General features: G+C 47.6%; 1 protein-coding gene across 1 annotated transcript in view; it reads left to right on the forward strand.

The window, feature by feature from the left end:
- LOC117876518 (NACHT, LRR and PYD domains-containing protein 3-like) overlaps window positions 1-19,111 on the forward strand; it is an 83,952-nt gene that overhangs the window by 25,680 nt on the left and 39,161 nt on the right. The window contains exon 5 of the mRNA XM_034768781.1: window positions 17,144-17,314. Coding sequence (XP_034624672.1) covers window positions 17,144-17,314 — 171 coding nt within the window. The remainder of the gene's footprint in view (window positions 1-17,143; window positions 17,315-19,111) is intronic.

The following is a 19,111-nucleotide window of genomic DNA, read 5'->3' on the forward strand; positions in this document are numbered from 1 at the left end:
GCTATCCCTCCTCCCCCCTTCAATGATGAAGGCTTGCGTGGTATCAGGGTGGACCAATATGGGAGTGCCGGTAAACATGAGCTTTATTTGCTCAAAGGCCTGTTGGGCCTCAGGAAACCAGAGGAACCTGTTATTTTTCAAGCACAGGGCAGTAAAAGGGGTGATTTCCTCTGAGAACCTCAGGAGGAACAGCCAATAGAAGGTTGCAAACCCCAGCAAATGTTGTAGTTCACAAATGTTGTATCCTTGGGGGCAACAGGTTTAGGAAGAAATCACTTGAGACCAGAGAGCTGCAAGCCTTAAAAAGCAACCATTTATTTACACACACTGAACTGACCTAACCAGCCAAAACTGGCTGGGCTATCCCCTAATAATCTAACTCAGTTGCCATAGCAACAAAAACCACGACAACCAAATACACAATAACAAGCATTCCATGGTGCTGTCCACTTGAGACCTCCCTTTACCTTGTGCAGGTCCATTTTGATACCAGGGGGATTTAGGATTAACCTTAAGGATTCTATGAAGGACTGACCAAGGCACATTATTCTAGTTTAGCATAGAGGCCATGTTCGCATAGCCTCTTCAAGATGGAACAGACATACATGGTGTGGTGGTCGGTATTATTATTTTTTTTTAAGTATGTTATCCAGGAGTTCTACCACATATTAATCCAGAATCTCCCAAAGTATTTCAATAATAAAATGTTGGAACATTTTGGGTGCGTTTGTCAAACCAAAGGGCACCATGAGATACTTGTTGTGACCCTAATGAGTTTGAAAGGCAGTCTTCCATTCATCCCCAGCTCTAACACATAATAGGTTGTATATCCCCTGGAGATCTAGTTTTGTGTATACTCAAGCATTGCTCACATGGTCCATTAGCTCAGGAATTAGTGGTAATGGGTATCAGTTTCTCATGGTGACCTGATTCAGGGCCCAATAGTTGCACTCAGGTGTAGCCTTCCATTTTTTTTATTTTTAAACAAAGAGGATGGATCCCAGCAGGTCAAGTGGACTTACAAATAAAGTTATTGACTTGGTTCTGTTGAAGGTAGGTGCACAGTTTGGCTCATTCAGACTCAGGCCTGGTGTTTATATGCCTGAATGGAATGGTTGTCCCTGGTTGTAACTTGAGTGGGCAATCAGTCCCTGTGTGGAGCAAGACATCTGCATTTTTACCCCAGAGACATTATTGTAGTCACTGTACTTGGATGGAAGTTGAGGACCAGTTCAGTGGGTGGCTCTGCCGGGCCAGATGCCCTGGTTTGTGACCACCAGGGAACTACTGTCCACTGCCAACTTCCTGCTGGTCTAATTCTGAGTGAAAGTTGAGTTTAGTACACACCAACAGAGAAGGAGGTTGTGGAGGGCTAGCTACGAGATTCCCAGGATCAGAGGGGAGTGTGGGGAATGGATGACATTGAACTGTAGGGTGTCTCAATGCCCTTGGATAGTAACCTCGAGAGGAAGGGTTTCTGCAGCCGGACAAGTGGGACCCATTGATTGTCTCCTAGGTCCAGAATGGGCTTGGGCCACAGGGGACTCTGTAGCATCCATGCTGATTTTGTGGTGATAAAGCTGCCCCAAGTCAATGAACAGGGGGCCATTTCTGACTTTGGTGGAGGACGGGACAAATTTAACCATGATTCCAGGGGCTACCTAGGCACATGAAAACTTTTTTATTTTTTTGGGCAGATAATAACTTAGGAATTAGCGGACAGGAACACGGTATTTAATTCCTATATGAAGAAAGAAAAAATATGCAAACACCAATTAAATCCATATTTTAAATGTATATGTAAATTTAGATAATACAGTAAAATATTCTCAATCTCAAACCTTTAGGTATCAGTTTTGAAGCCTTAACACAGATATCAGAAGTACAAGTTTGATACTTTGTACACTCTGTTTAGTAGAGACAAATAAAATCTGCTTACATTCTCTAACAGACACATTCTGTGTTACTGCTTTTATCTCTATTTTAGTCAATTGTTTTCCACTCCACTACGAATGTATTTATTTAATTTTAACATGTGATTGTTTTTCCCCTCTTTTATTAAGAATGGGAATTTATTTTTCTAATTATTTTGGCATTCTGTTTACTGATCACAATCATGTGCATGACTCACTAACATTTGACTCCATCATTACTATTAGTATCAGACTTGAAACCGCATTTATTTTCATAGAAATTAAGTTGTTCTTTTAAAAATATAACTAAAAAATACAATTATAGGATAAGTGACCTTCATCTGCACAGTGTCTAAAGTTATGTGTTCCACTATTTTTTTTTAAGTGGCACTGCTAAGGTGAGCCATCTGCCAGTGCTTAATTTGTGCCAGGGTTGAGCTCTGGCACCTTTCAATACAAATTAAACACAGGGGGAGTCTTTCACTATATGCTTATATATTGCACTCCCAGCATGCCCTGTAACACTTAAAGTGTTCTATCCCTTGTCTCTTCCATTTGTATTAAAAGCCCCACCTAGATGTGGAAAATGTAACTCATAGTGTCCTTCTTCATTGTTCTTCATATTAGTATAAGATATAAGAGTATCAAAAAGTCAAACACAAAATTTTATCTCAGGCTGACAGACAAGCCTATATTCAAATAGGTGCCTTCATTGTGTACAACGGGATGGCCTCCAGATACCGGATGGCATGGTCTACAATCACTAGTATATACTGGAACCCAGACCCACTCTTCTTCTTCAGGGGTCCCACCAGGTCCATTCCTACCCACTCAAATAGTACTTGGGCATCCTGTTGGGCCCTGTGAGCTGGTACCCAGGGCTTGAGGAACAGAAATCTCACAAAAATCTTGTTGATGACTGGCCAAAAAAACCTGACAGCTACCCTTTGCAGCATCTTCTCTCTCCCTAAGTGTCTGGCACATAGCACCGTGTGATAGCCCCAGCCAGAGTATCTTGGGAACTGACAGCTGCTTGAGCGTCTTCTGTGGTTGGGGGTCTTTTGTTATTGCTACAGTCTCTTGTGGATTTCAAAGTGGGGTCCCTGTGATGTCCGAGATCCCCACTCCACTCTCCATCAGGGGTAACTATCTGGTCCCAGGCATGACTTAGGGTCTGGTCTTCTCTCTGCTCCTGCACAAAGTCCCTATTGTTCATCAAGCATTCTTGGCCTGTCTCGTCTAATGCCTCCTCTTCTAAGGGGCACGGCACTGGTGGCTCTGCCTGCCCTGAGGGACTCTCACCGGAGTCCTCCATCTCCTTTCAGTCCATGAACCCCCTCACTTTTGGGCCTGGGTTTGTTTCTGTGGGGTGGTTACTGCTTCATTGCTACAGGATCTCCATTGTTTCAGGAAACCACCTTCAGTCACATCCCAGGATTACAGGATAGGCAAGGGTAGTCACTAGGCTGACACAGCAGGTTTCCTCATGGCCTTTTACTTTGAACTGTACCTTGGTTACCGAGTAGGGCTGTATGTCCCCATAGATGCACTGGAGGTAGATGGGGGCCTGAGCCTTCTCAGGGGATCCCACCAGACTGGTCTAGACAATAGACTGACTGCACCTGGAGTCCACTAGGCCCATTACTTGGGTGCCGTTAACCCACACTGGAGCAGTAGATTGGGCAGGCCTCTCATCTGAGCTTGGGGGCCTGTGGCCCATGCCTTGACAGAGCTACAATCCATAAAGGGTCACTCTCACCTGATATGCCCCTCCTGTCTGCACTCGAAGCATTGGCCCTTCCCCTGCCAGCATGCTCCTTTCTAGGATGCTGTGTCTCCTTCTCTTCTGGGTTTTTAGTCTCCCTTGTGTAGTGCCTCAATACTGATGATCTTCCCTCTGGCTGAGGATACCTCTTGCAGGGTTGGTCAGGTCAGTGGTCCCTGTTCTTCTCACCTCATCCAGTCTCTGCTGGAATTTGGGTCCTTACTCTCACGGCTTCCTGGTCTCAGAGCCAAAGGGGCCAGGTCCTTGGCAGTCATGTAATCCTCAATGAGCATCACCACCTCAGGGAGGGTCGACAGCCTATTGTGTTTCATCCAGTCCCTTCCTCCAGCTGGGAGAATTTGAGTGAATTGCTGTATTGCTATCCTCTCCACTATCTGCACCCCAGTCTGTCTCTCTGGGTTTATTCAGCACTAGCAGCAGTCCCGCAGACATTGGGCCACCACATGGGGTTGGACTCAGGGGAGATTTTCATGATGAAACCTCTGTCAGAACATTTCTGGACTGATTCCCAGGTGGTTGAGTGTGGCCACCTTCACCTTGGCATAGTCCAGCACCTCCGTAGGGTCTAGGTTCTGATATGTGGCTTGTGCAGGGCCGGTTAAGTAGGTGGCCACCAAGGTAGCCCAGTGTTCTGGGGGCCAGCATGGGCCATTTGAAGATGACCAGGAAGGTCCCAGAGCCCATCTTCATGTGCTGGTATGGGCGGCCTGATGGGGGAGTTGTCTCCCACCACCCTAGGCGTGGCGGCACTGGATTCCCCTTGCGGATGTAGTAGTGCTGACATCTGTTGGATCAGACATCTGTTTGCTGCCGCCAACTCGTGCATCAGGTGTTGTTGCTTTTCTTGTTGATGGGCCATCCGTTGTTGCTGTTGGGCCACAATGTGTTCTAGCTGCTGCTCCTGATGCTGTTGGGCCACCTGCTGCTGCTGGCTCTCCAACAACCACTTCAACAGCTTTTCTGTGTCCATGGTTTCCTTGCCAGTTAGTCCCCTTAAAACTCTCACTTGGCCTTTCTCGCAGGACCCGGTTGATGCCTGCATTCTCCACTGTGACGGGATCCCTGGGGTGCAGCCTGGGATTGTGGGACCACTGTGCCCCCTTAACTCTCCAGCCTGGGCTGTCTCTCACAGTGCTTTGCTAGTGACAAGCAGCTGTTATCACGCAACACATCCACATGTGGAGCCCCACACCCAGCTAGATTGCATGAATGTTCCCAGAGCCACTCATGAATCACACAGAGAAAGCTACCAGCCGAATCCCCCCTGCTCCCAGCACTGTACCTCTGGAAAATACCATCCTGCACTGCTGAAGACGAGCAGTGCAAATGTATTAACTGGTTCACCACCTCATCAATGGAAAGTGGACATACACCAGCCTTTACAAATCTGAGCAGATTTACCAACACTTCAGGCAAACTCACTGGTAAAGATAATGGTAAAAGAAGTTGACTACAAATGATAGATTTTAAGTGATTATAAGTGATTGACTTTTTGCCTGAGTTAGTTACCAAAATAAAATAAAACGTAAGCATGCAAGCTAAACTATCAACCCTATTAGGCTGGGCAGCAACTAGATTAAGCAGTTTTTCTCACCCCACTGGATATTGCAGTTCATAGTACACAGGTTTCAGTCTTGAAACCTGACCCAGCCTCTTCTGTTGGAGTCTTCAGTCTTCTGAGTGTCCTTGTTGCTTGCAGCATAGGTAGGGGAAGGAGAAAAGGCCAAGCAGTGGGCCTGTGTTCTATTTTATACCCTTAGTCCATGTGCTTAGAGAACGCAAGACCAGGCATGTCTGGTGGGTATTGCTGATTGGCAAAGTTGAACAATTCCTCTGGTGTAGCCTTATGCAGGTGAGTCATTGAATTGTAACTCCCTTGCTGGACAATGGCTGTTGATGGTTGTTTGATACCCACCTGGGCGTTGGTTACTTTCCCTGCTGTTGTCTCTGTGGAGCTAATATCTGGCTGATTTCCCAACTTACAGCATGTTTTACTGACAACCATACAACATAATCTAATAACTTCATATGCTATGGCAGGTCTGGGCCAGGACTGGGTTGGGGCCAGGGATGGGGTGCCTCTCCCCCAGCCACGGTAGTTCTGGGGTTTGGGTGGAACCAGCAGGGAGAGGATTTCTCCCTGCTTTGGCAGGTCTGGGGCTGAGGGAGAGGCATCTCTCCCCACTGTGGCCCTGAGCACCTACACAGCACTTAATAGGCTTCTGTGTGGCCACACAGCCTTGCAGCTTAGCAGGAACTTAGATCATAACCTTTTCCATGATACCTCACAAGGAATGCTTTATATGCAATATCACAATGATATGTAAATGAGAGCTATGGGGGTTACAGGGTGCTCTCCCAAAGAATAGGATATCCACCATGTGTTGGGGGGGGTTGGCTGTGTGATCCAGGCCAGCAGTACTGCCTAATGGCTATACTCCGCAGTGCAATGCCTAACTGTGAGAGTCCAAGGGTCAATTTCCTTGGCAGTTACAGTTTGGGGTAGTGTCACCCACTGGCAAGAGTCCATAGGCCACCTTGCCTAGAAGCTATAGCTCAGGGTAGTGTCACCCACTGGTGAGAGTCCAAAGGCTGCTTTGCCTAGCGGTTGTAGTTCAAGGTAGTGTCGCATACTGGCAAGGAGCAGGTGGTAGGGGAACACAGGCCCACCCTACTCCACCAGGTTCTGACCTAGGGCCCTTTGAAACAGTAGTCCTTGTGCAGGGTTCAGGGCCTGATACCCCTACATGCGTTCCCTGGGTCACTTCCTACCCTGGTTCCAGTCCTTTCGATGTCATCATGGGTTGGACTTGGGGTCCTTCCTGTGTTCCCCTTTGATCCGTCTCCAGAGTCACTTCCACTGGCCTCAGCGAGTCATCTCCCAGCTACTGCAGTCAACGGTCTTCCAGCGCCTCGGTTATGAGGCTCAGTCCTGGCAGCTTCCCTGCAGGAGGCTGCTGCACCTGACTGCGCTTCTCCTCAGTCAGCCCAGACTGAGCTGAGTCACTCCCTTTTCAATGCGCCGTCCACCAAGAGCATACTCAGCAGAGGTGAGGGGCCCTGAGCAGCTCTTTAACGCTCGCCTCACCAGTGCAGTGTTGGTACACCCCATCACAGATGTGATGCGCTGTACCTTGGGGGAACACCCTACACTCCCATGTTCATCTTTATAAAATTATTATATGGTATCTGATACAAAGTTTGTCATGTTGGGTGTCTTCGGAAGACTCATAATGCACTGAGCATGGTTGTTATAGTGATGTTATAGTAAGAGTATAGGTTATAATTTCATGTATATTGTTATGAGGCTGAAAATGTGTCCTTATGGCTTAAAGCAAACCCATGCAAAAACTCTCCAAGAACAGAGAGGCAGTTCACACCATATCAGAATATGGATGGGACAAACCCAGCCCAGCCTCACAGGAACAATGAACACTGTCTTAGGTCACAACAAAAGAATCTGTTAGATCCTGGAGGGAGTCACCCCCTTCCTTCGGTCAGTTTGGAACTATGATGAGATAATGCTCACCTGATTCTGAAGTGGGGGGGGGGGGCAGGCAAAGCCACAAAGCCAAGAGGAAAGAAAGGACATGATAAAAGGGAGAGACATTTTGCCACGCGCTCTCTCTTCCACCTACATCTACAGCTACCACCACTACCAAGCGACTGAAATGCTGATCATATTTTCACTCCCTGCTCCTGCATTCCCCTTCATTTAAATACAAAAATAAAATACCAAAATATCATATAAATCTGTCCCCAAATGACAGTGTTTTCCTAAGACCCTGTACTCTCCCAATAACACTTGGACTGAAGGGGAAACAATCCAAGGGAAATACATTCTCTATATATGGGACCTCCGCCCTCACCCTCAGGGATAAATTACCATCTGATCGTTTGAGTTATGGGGGGGGGGGTTACACAGAACCCCAGAGGACCCCTCTGATTCCCTCTCTCTTTTCTCCAGTCTCCTCCATCTCTGAGACCCCTTCTATGCACTTCTCCTTCATATCTTTCATTTTTTCTATTTTTAATACAGAACACAGCTATCACAGAGTTTTGCCCACTTCTATTAAACCAAACTTCAGACTATTTTATTTACAGTGTTGAGGTAGTTACTGTTCATCTGCTTGTTCTTGACAACTCCCAATTAGTCCTTTCTGGTTAATCTTTAGATTACTCCTCAGGTGTCTGGGTTCTCATGTTCTGTTTCACTTCTGCCACAGCCAGAATGTTCTCTGTGCCTTTCATCTCTAGTGTCTTTCATCTCTTCTTTTCTTATTCTCCTTTTCTTGGATTTCACCATTTGTTGGGACTTTTTTCAGTAGTTTATTATTAGTTTCTACCTCTGTAGTGTCTTCTTTTTTGTCTGAGATTAGGATCATACTATCCCAAGCTATCAGAGTTTCATTTTTTTCCTTACTTAAAGTATCTCATTGTATAATTCTGATTTTAAAAGTAAATCATAGTTTAATTAGGAATTTCCAGTTTGCTCAGAATTTTCACACATTCTATCCAAAAGAAGACCTAGCCATATTGTTTAATCCACTTTTCCTCTCCAGACTGGATTGCTCTATTTCACTGCATCTAAAGTTGAATGTAAAAACAATGTCTACATTCCAGATAGTACAAGAAGAACTGTCCACTTCTTCCATGGTTTATGTCCCAATGGCCACATCAAGTCAATGCTTCAGTCCCTGCAACTGGCTCTACTGCTCTTTAGTGCCATGATCTTAATCCTCTATGAAATTCCTGGGAGGAGCAAGGCCTGGGCCCAGAGAGACCTCCCAGCCAGTAGGAGCAGACAGAGAAGCTACCTCAGCATGGACCAATGGACACTGATGTTATCAGACTGCCTGCTGCATAGGGTTGCCAACTTTCTAATTGCACAAACCCAAACACCCTTGCACTGCCCTTGTGATGCCCCTACTCTGAGGCACCCACATCTGAGGCTCCGCCCCTGCCCCGCCCTGCCCTCCTCTCTCTCTCTGTCTTACTTTTCCCACTCTCACGTGCTCATTTTCACTAGGCTGGCTCAGAGAGTTGGGGTGCGGGATGGGGTGAGGGTTCCATCTGGTTGTGCAGACTCCAGGGTTGGGCAAGAAATGAGGATTTCAGGGTATGGGAGAGGGCTCCAGGCTGAGACATTGGGTTGCAAAACAGGAGAGGTTGAGGACTCCAGCTGGGGGTGTGGGCTCTGTGGTGGGGCACGGGATGAGGAGTTTGGGGTACAGGTGGGTGCTCCGGGCTGGGACTGAGGGGTTTGAAGGGTGGGAGGGGGATCAGGGATGGGGCAGAGAGTATGGGTGCAGGAGGGGTTTAGGGGTGCAGGCTCGCGGTAGCACTTACCTCAAGCATTTCCCGGAAGCAGCAGCATGTCCCCCCTCTGGCTCCTATGCAGAGGCATGCCCTGATGGCTCTGTGCACTGCCCTGTCCACAGGAACCACCCCCACAGTTCCCATTGGCCACAGTTCCTGGCCAATGGGAGCTGCGAAGCCAGTGCTTGGTGCGGGAATTGCATGCAGAGCCCCCTGGCTGCCCCTACACATGGGAAATAAAAGGGGGACATGCCGCTGCTTTCGGGAGCCATACAGAGCCATGGTAGGAAAGGAGCCTGCTATAGCCTCTCTGCACCACTGACCGGACTTTTAATGACCCAGAAAGTGGTGCTGACTGAAGCTGCTAGTGTCCCTTTTGGACCAGGTACTCTGGTTGTAAACCAGACACCTGGCAACCCTACTGCTGCATGGTGTTACTCTTGACATTCTCTTCCTGTGCTGATTGGCTGTTTCTTGTAATACCCTCCCACCCGCCCTCTGCCTCACAGTCTCTTCCCCTCGGTCTCCCTCCACCTGCCTTGCATTCTCCCCTTATTTCTTCCCTCCTTCCCTTCCTTGTCCTTCATCTTACTTTCTATTAAGCCAATCCCCACCTAACAAACCCCACCCAGAATTTTAAAAAATAAGAAATGCCCCCCCCCCAACCCCACAGGAAAATAATAAACCAAGTGACACTTACAAACAATTGTGCTGTTCATTCTGATTGTGTGTTCTATCTCTGTCCCGTCTATGTGTCTGCCTTGTCTAATTACACTGTAAAATCCTCGGGGGAGGGACTTTGTAGGAATGCTCTGTAGATTGCCTATCACAATGAGGTCCTGTTCTTGGTAGCTCTGCAGCCACCACTGTAATACAGATAATACAAATCTAGTGGCTCTAGCCCCAGTGACATGAGAGAGCAAATTTCGATCAATGAACTGCTGAGATGGCTGTGCTGCTCTGGGACAAAGCACATCTCAATGTCTAGGATGATACATGTGAGGGCTGGAAGCGAAGCACTCTCAGCCTCAGCAGTGCTATTTCTATTCTGTGCCTAGGGCCGGCTCCAGCGTTTTTGCCACCCCAAATGGCGGGGGGGAAAAAAAGAAGCCGCGATTGGTGGCACTTCAGCGGCAGATCTACTGCCGCCGTTTCATTCTTCAGCGGCAATTCAGCTGTAGGTCCTTCCCTCTGAGAGAGACTGAGGGACCCGCCCCCAAATTGCCAACAAAGACCCGGACGTGCCGCCCCTTTCCGTTGGCCGCCCCAGGCACCTGCTTGCTGCGCTGGTGCCTGGAACCAGCCCTGTCTGTGCCCAGCCCTAAAACCCAGCTGGCTATTGACAATGGACAGGTGATGATGGATGCAGTTATTCAGTAGCTTCTTGATTAAGTTGCTTGGAAATGGGAGTCCAGATGATACCAGGTGGGGAGGCAGCTGGAACTCATTATGTTATACAGAGGCTCATGTTAAGCAATGCAGATCAGTCAGACAGTGAATGTAGCAGAGCTCTGTCAGACTGCCTGGCTCTGCACGATCACTGAACAGCACAGGAGGTAGCTTGTAAGTCTGGCTACATCAAGCAATGGATTCATAAGTACTGGCCAGAGTGCTGCATGCTCAAGAGTTTGGCGGGTTACATTTCCCTCCTCAATAGCTAGCGTGGGCAACTTTCTACTCACAGGAAACCGAACACCCTTTTCCTGCCCCCTGCCTCTGCTCCTCTGAGGCTATGCCCATTCTCTGCCCCTTCTCTGAGGCTATGCCCCTACTCACTCCACCCCCGCCACGTCGCTCACTCTTCCCACACTCACTCACTTGCTCATTTTCAGTGGCCTGGCTCAGGGGGCTGGGGTGCAGGAGGGGCTGAGGGCTCCAACTGGGTGCACGCTCTGGGGTTGGGCTGGGAATGAAAGGTTCAGAGTGTGGGAGAGGGCTTCAGGCTGAGGCAGTGGGTTCAGATGAGAGAGGTGGTGAGGGCTCAGGCTGGGGGTGAGGACTGGGGCTGAGGGGTTTGGTGTGGGGGAGGGGCTCCAGGCAACAGGTTGGGGTGCAGGGGGGTGAAGGCTATGGCTGGGGGTGAATATTCTGGGATGGGTCATGGGATGAGGGGTTTGGGGTGCAGGATGGTTCTCCAGGCTGGGTCTGAGGGGTTTGGAATGTGGGAAGGGGATCAGGGCTGGGGATGTGGGTTTGGGCATGGGTGGGGGAAGAGGGCTCAGGTGTGGACCTTGGGGTATGGCTGGGAATGAGAAGTTTGGGGCACAGGAGGGTGTTCCAGGGTGGGATCAAGGGTTTTGGAGGGTGCAAGGGGGATCAGGGCTGGGGCAGGTGGTTGGTGCCTGGGAGTGGTTCAGGGTGCAGGCTCCAGTTGGCGTTTATCTCAAGGAGCTCCCAAAAGCAGTGGAAAGTCCCCCTTCCAGGCTCCTATGTGCAGGCACAGCCAGATGGCTCTGTGCTCTGCCACATCCACAGGCAGTGCTTGGGTCAGGGGCAGCATGCGGAGCTCCCTGACTGCCCCTACATGTAGGAGCCAGAGTGGGAAGGTGCCGACTGCTTCCCGGGAGCCATGCGGTGCAGAGGCTACCAGGTAGACTACCAGCCCCGCTGCATGGCGCCGCCAACCGGACAGTCAATGGCCCAGTCAGTGGTGCTGACTGAGTCCACCAGCATCCTTTTCGACCAGGTGTTCCATTGGAAAACCGGACATCTAGTCACCCTATCAATAGCAGGTGGTGAGGAGAGGAGAGGGGACAGGAACTGGGGAGGGGTCAAGCTGGGGTGTGCAGAGCTGCTGCGGGCCTCTTCCCTGACCCCAGAGCTTTGTGCTGTCAGTGTAACAGCAAAAAGAGCGGCAATGTTACTGAGCTGGCTCAGTTCCTGTGAGCATGCTCAGTACAACCGAGATAGGAAATTCTGCCAGGGAGCTGTTTGTGTCGCCTCCCCCCGAGCTCCATGCTCCCGGCGGGGAGAGAGGGACCCCTTCCCCCAGATCTCCATGCTGCCAGTGGGGAGTCCTCTAGCCCCAGCCCCAGGGCAGCCTGCCTGACGGACACTGGTTTGTTGTGGCAAGTTGCTCATGATGAAAATTAAGTGGCGGGCAGTGGATTTGTTGATGTAACCCTTCTGCCAGGCAGAGTTGACAGCAACAAGGGCCGAGTTCAGTACCTAGAGATTCCCTTTCAACAACACAATACAAAACCGGCTCAAGCACCCACCAAGTGACCTGCAAAAATTACACACACATCCCTGGGTGCTTCTAAGAGGCAATACTTCCCCTCTCACAAGCACAGAGTCTCGGGGAAGCAAACAAAAATTAATAACAGGAGGCAAACAACTCAGCATTAAATTGGGATAACACCACAACTACAGTTCATAAACACAAACCATGAGCCAGAAGACTTATCTCCAAGTAAATTGGGCCATATCCTTTCTCTTTGGGTTCTTGAGTCCAGCAACCTCAAAATCATCTCATTCACACTTGCTGTCCTTAGTCAGTGCAGCCCCAGAGTTCAGAAATTCATCTAGTAGAGAAAAAGAGAGAAAAGATTAAAAGGGTGTTTATGGACCTCAACCAGCCCACATACAATTTCATATCCCCAGACTTTCTCAATTCACTAAGCTTTGGAACCCATGTTCCTTGCCTTGCAAGTGCTGCTTAGGTGAGGGTGAGTCCCTCAGTCAGACAATGCCAAGTACAGTTCACTGTCTTTGAGTCACATAACCAGTTTAACAACCCTTTATTACTCCTGCACAAATAACCAAGAGCCTGGGGATCCCACAGCAGCCAAAGTGACCATTTGGGCAAGCAGTCCCATCATGCTAGGCAGGATAGGTGTTCCCATGCAAACAAGATAACCCCCTGAAGTTCTTTTCCACAGCTCATCACCAGATGTCAGGGGAGAGCTCATTCTGACTCTGCTTATACATCTAGGGAGTCTCATGAGCTATGAAAACAGATCTAAAAAGAAAGCTAACATTATGGGCCTCTGAACCAGACTGACTGCTTCCCCTTAGCCCTCTTCATTAGCTTAATTTTTACTTTGATATATTGCAATATTTCCAGTCTCTAGAAAATCTTAAGGGTATGAGATCAAGCTCCCAGTGCTATTTATTGTTTCTAAATCACAGAAGGGAAAGCTAAAAAAGGTGAGAAGAGATGGAGCAGAGAAATTGGGTAGTGCAGCTTGCAGTCATGCGGATATATTTCCATCTGCCAGTAAATAAGAATGGCACATCCTAGATTGCTTTTTACCTTAGTTCTGATTTGATTTTAAATACCACTAAGGAGCTTTAACAGTGGCCCTGCATTAATTTGCCAATGGCCTTGTATTAATTTGTCAGTGTCAAAGATGATCCCTGTATCTCGTCAAGAGTGTGGGGTTTTATTTTTCCCCATCTGCACATGTCAAGAAGTTTCCAACCTTTCCTTTCAGATGCAGATCTAACCACAATTCTGGAGGTCTTTATCACCTTGAGATTGAATTACTGCAGTGTGCTCTGTTTGGGATCATACAAGACAATTCAGAAACTTCAGCTAGGGTAGACTGTAGATGCCTATTTATAAAGTGCTACATTGACACATTTGTGCTATATTGTCCACACTGGTTTCCTACTGATTTTATGCAAAATTTAGAGGTCCACTTTTCATCTACAAAACCTTAAATGGAATGGGTGATGGCTTGAGAAACCACATCTCTTCCTATGCAATATGGCAGCAGATGTAATCAGCTGACATACCCACCTAACTCTGCCCAGCCCAGTGGTTTGAGCATTGGCCTGCTAAACCCACAGTTGTGAGTTCAATCCTTGAAGGGGCCACTTCTGGGGAAAAAATCACTACTTGGTCCTGGTAGTGAAGGCAGGAGGATGGACTTGATGACTTTTCAGGGTCCCTTCCAGCTCTGTGAGATAGGCATATGTCCATGTATATTAACCCCTCAGCCCCACCCCAGAGTCCTCATCTCCCCCCACTGACCTAACCTGAGCCCCCCCCCCATACTCCTCAGCCCCACCCCATTAATTTTATGTGCAGTAATATGGAGGTGATTTATCACACATCTCCTCTATATTGGTGTACATAACAAGATTAATTCCACATATGAGTGGGGAAAATTAGAGGGAACACTGGTGGTGATAGTAGTTGTTTGTAGGTTTTCCAAGTACTCTTACTCTCCTTCATCAGCCTAGAAGATTAAGGATCAGAGTCATAAGTGGAGGCTGAGATTTCCTCTAGTGTTTCTAGAATTCCTCTTTTGCAAAGGGGCAGAATTCTGAGAAGGAGGGGGTCATGTTATCCCTGATGGCCACAGAGCTGAAGGTATAATAACAAAAACATTTTATAAATAGGGGGTAGGTGTCTTCTTGTCTGCCTAGCTTCATAAAAATTGCAGAAAGAAAAACTGTTCTCACACCAGTACTGTCTACAAGTGATGACAATTTTTTTTTTTGCATTATATGGTACAGTCTCACATTGTTGTATGATTACAGACTTTTGCTTTAACAAAAGGGAAAAAAAGTATGGGAAAATGCATACAATATATCACCTCGGTCTAAGTATTTCCCAAACTTTCAAAAACAGTACTATTTTGAGTAAATAGCTGCTTTATCAATCATATTTAGAAGATTTATTCCACTTTTGGTGTAAATTAAACATTGTTTTTTATGGGTCTGGGCTGGTAATCTAGTGAAAATGAAGGGTTTTCCGTGCTGTTTCAAATGTGAATCTGCACGTAAACTTAATCATGGAGCTGCTTATGCAGTCACGTGGTTTTGATGTATCCCCGTCTCTTTACAATGCATCACAATATGACATATCAGCAAGCCGTCCTAAGTACCAAATTCGAGATGGAAACAATGAATGCTCTTGTAATTTTGATAGAACACAATTTTGCCCTTGAAATGTATGGTACATTTTTAAAATACTGGAAATGGCACCTGACATTTCAAAAACATCTGAGTCAGTCCAACCTTCCCCCTCCCCCAACTACCACACTCACAGACACTAGAGTTCCCTCACTTCTAGGAAACCCATTTTGAATTTTTGTTTTCCCTTCCAACTGCTCTTCAAATGTTTGCTTGGGTCTGGTCTGGTCAGTAGTTAGATCTTTTTGAATTCTTCCTAAAAATTTCAGCAAATCACAATAGGTATCATGGTGAGAAGCCTCATCAGTAGCTCAGGCCCTAATTTTCAATACCCAATTGGTAAGTAGCTCTTCCTTATGAGTCTCAACCATGAGAAAAATAGGGGGGAAAAAGAGGTCATGTTGGTTAAAAAATATGGGTGCTGATACTGAGACACACGAGGGACTCAGCACAGCTTTCTGTAAGAGAAAGGATGGTCGTCTAATTAAATTGCTGGAACAAAACTCAGAGTCTCTGTGTGACTTTGGGGAAGTCATTCAATCTCTTATGGGTCTCAATTCTCCATTTGAATAATGACAATAATAATATTTCCTTTCCCTACCTTTTACCTGTCTGGTCTATTTAGATTGTAGGATCCTCAGGGCAGGGACTGTATGTGTGAAGTGTTGCTCCTTCTTCTAGCACCAGTGTCCTGTTCTGACACCAGTGTTACCCTCAGCCAAGTGGTGGCAGGTGTCCAGTACATTGCAGATCAGAGGAGAAATCAGTGACAGGGAGTCTGGGTAAACTCTAAGTGAAACTTGTCATATTTACATTTATTCATCTGTTTTGGAATGAGATAGTCAAACAGCAGAGGCTCCTCTTCCAGAGATCTGAGCCCAGCACCAAATTCCCAAAGAGAATCTCTGCCTCCAGAATGGACTCTAATCAGCATCCAGAGCAAAGAAGAAACTCCCGTACTGTTGGCACAGCTGCCTCCTTCCCAAAACTTACCCCTGACACCACTCCTCATTTGGGGAGTGTCTCTCTTTTTTTATCCCATTTGTGTCCTTCTTTCCCTTCATGTGTCTTCTCCCCAGGTTGGGGCCTTTTTCTCCTCAACTTCTCATTTGTCTTCCCTCCTTTTTTACCTTTAAATGTTGTGGAGCTCTTCTCCGTTGCTTTATCAAGAACACCTTCTCCCCACCTCCCCAGGCTAGGTCTTATCTCCATAGTTTCCCACATTGCTCTACCATGATGACTGAACCTGGGAGTCCCCCAGGGAGTGGGGGCTTCTCTCCTTAATACAAATTCTCTCTCAAATATTAGGACTTCCCTCCCCATTTGGCGGAGCGACCATATTTTGAAGGTGACTGTAGTGATGGAGGAGGCCGTGTAGGTGACAGTTGTGATGGGTGGGGTGTCTCTACATGTGTGTAAGATTTGGCAGCTGTCAGGGGTGCAGAGGGTTCCCCATGAGCTCTGGAGGTAGGGTGGAGTGGCAGTATGTAACAGCCATGCTGGGGGATGGTCATTGAGATGCACATGGTCATAGCCAGACTGCTGCCATAGTTTCACACTCCGCTGGCTGGCAGCTCCCCCAGGAGCCCAGACTCTGCAGGGGGGATGCAGAATCCAGTAGAAAATTTCTGTTGTAATAACCCCACCAGAGTTTCTGGAACAGGCCCTGCCAACAGGGTCACATGGTCGCCCTCCTCTCAGGGGCTCTTCTTCTCCAAACTTTGTGGATCCCCCTGGTTGTGGGGCTGTTCTCCTCTTTGTTTTCCAATCCCCCCACCCTTTGGTCCCTAGTCTCAGTGGAAGGTGGGTGTGATGCTGCCAGTGCTGGGATTCACAGCTGCCTCCCCTCCCCAGGCCCGAGGCTCAGAGCTGGGGGCAGAGACAGGAGATGTCTGTGTCCTGCAGGGTAGCACCACAGCCAGTGCTGGGGTCATGGAGGGGCAGGATCTCCCATCTCCACCTGCTCTGAGCCTGGCCTAGGTGTACAGGGAGGAGCCTGCTCTGATTAGGTTACACCATTCCGGGGCTAATCAGTGCCAAGTCCAATCTGATTGGCTGAGAGCTGGGTAGGTGGGACTTAGGGTGTTCAGATGGCTGCCCCTTAAATTCTGGTTGGTCAGTGGAAAGGGTGAGGGGTGGTGTTTAGTGAGGAAGTCTTACCTAGAACCTTGGCTGGTGGGTGGGTGGCGCCTGTCAGAACAGCTGTGATGAGCCCAGTTCACACTGTGATCCCCCTTCTCTGTGTTTTTCTCTCCTGCAGGTTGGAGTGGTGTCATCTCACAGACGCTGGCTGCAGGGCTCTTTCCGCTATTCTCAGAACCACCCAGAGCCTGACAGAGCTGAAACTGCCTGATAATAAACTGGGAGATGCTGGAGTGCGGCTGCTATGTGAGGGACTGAAACACCCAAACTGCAAACTGCAGACACTGGAGTAAGTAACATTTGGCCTCCTCTGTGTACTTACAGGTGTCTTCTGTGTAAAGTGCTTGACACAGTGAGAAATGGTGGAGGGGAGCAGAAGATTTTTTTTCCTCTCTTTTACACTCAGATGTTTCTCGGGGACTGTCACCTCGTTACCCCCTGCCTACAGTAAGAGGGGGTCTTACTTGTAGTAGCTGATTATCAACTCCCTTGCACCGCCAGCCTTTCACTCATTCAAGCACTCTCCTCTGGGCTTATGCCAGACCCAGCTTTGTCTTCCAGGCTGAGAAGAGGGGCACCCTAATCACTAAATCTCTGATTCATTCTCCTGTGATATCCAGCCCCTGACTCTGGTTACTCACAGAAGTACCAGAATCTCGGCACCCAAAGATGTAGTGTACCCCAATTTATCAGAGTTACCTTCAATCACTGCTCCTGCGAGCCACACAGCACTTGTGAACACTTATAATAAAAGCAGAAGTAGTTTATTTATAAAAGAATAAAGATTTATCCAAGAAAGAGAGAAGGTGATGGGAACAACTGGTTGTAATGCAAAACAAGAACCTAAAATGTGAACCTGGATTTACCCTTGTCAGTTGTTATCTGTCCTATCTAATGAACTAGGTTTTTCCCACAAAGTTCAGTCAGTTGCAGAACTAGTTGGTTTTATAAGAACCAGCATCCAAATATTCAGGACAGCCCCCTGAACTCCTCAAGGCTTTCTTTACTAAATACAGCGTGCCTTTTCCTACACTCTGTTATACTGAAAACCTTCATTTGCTATATTCATAGCAGGGAAATCCCCTGCCTGTTGTCATGTTCCTTTTCACCTCCAAGTGTTTTTGATCATTTACTATCTTCTTTGATGTTTTTCCATTGAATGTTATAGGATGTGGCAAGGGTAGACAACACAGCTTTTTGTAGATACATTACATGTTATACTTGATGAATAAATATCCCGTAAGATGTGTTTGGTGTATTGAGCTTTTCCGGTCTGAGGTGAGAGCTGTTTGCAAAGAACAGGGGACCCTTTGCCAAGGGCGCTCTGTGTCACACCAACCCAATTTTTTTTCTCTTATTCTTTGTCTTTCCTCTTATTACACCAACTCCACCTCATGCTGACCCTGGTGTTCTTCCTGGCAAAGGCTTTACATAGGTGATCTTGCATTTTGCTTTGACTATGGCCAGGCCAGGGCTCCCACTGATCCCCTCTCAGAAGGCCTTCTACAGCTGAGTTCTGGCTCTTGATAGCCACTCTGCTCTAATGCCCAAGAGTCTGAATCTAGGCATCTCCAGTGAGATTGTCCCTGTGGAGCACAGTTGAGACTGTCTGCTACAGGCCGTTGGCCTTGGCATCAACAGCACAACTCTGCACAGCCACACACAAATGTGCGTACATCACCTTTGCTGTTTATCCTGCTCAGAGGAAATACAATGATATATTTTCCACCACCACATCCCTCTGCACTGTTTTGGCACAAGCACTTACAAAGTAGCTGCAGTTGTGCAATGAGTCTATGGACTGCATGGAGAACCCCCAGGAATATCCTTCCTTTGGGCCCAGAACACTCATATCTCTAGCTCCTATAGGAAAATAGGATAGAGAGAAACTGAGGTTAGCTACTAATCAAACAAATATCAGGGGGTAGCCGTGTTAGTCTGTATCTACAAAAACAACAAAGAGTCTGGTGGCACCTTAAAGACTAACAGATTTATTTGGGCATAAGCTTTCGTGAGTAAAAACGATGCATCCGAAGAAGTGAGGTTTTTACTCACGAAAGCTTATGCCCAAATAAATCTGTTAGTC

The sequence above is a fragment of the Trachemys scripta genome, chromosome 4, assembly GCF_013100865.1.
Source record: "Trachemys scripta elegans isolate TJP31775 chromosome 4, CAS_Tse_1.0, whole genome shotgun sequence".
Taxonomy (NCBI): domain Eukaryota; kingdom Metazoa; phylum Chordata; order Testudines; family Emydidae; genus Trachemys; species Trachemys scripta.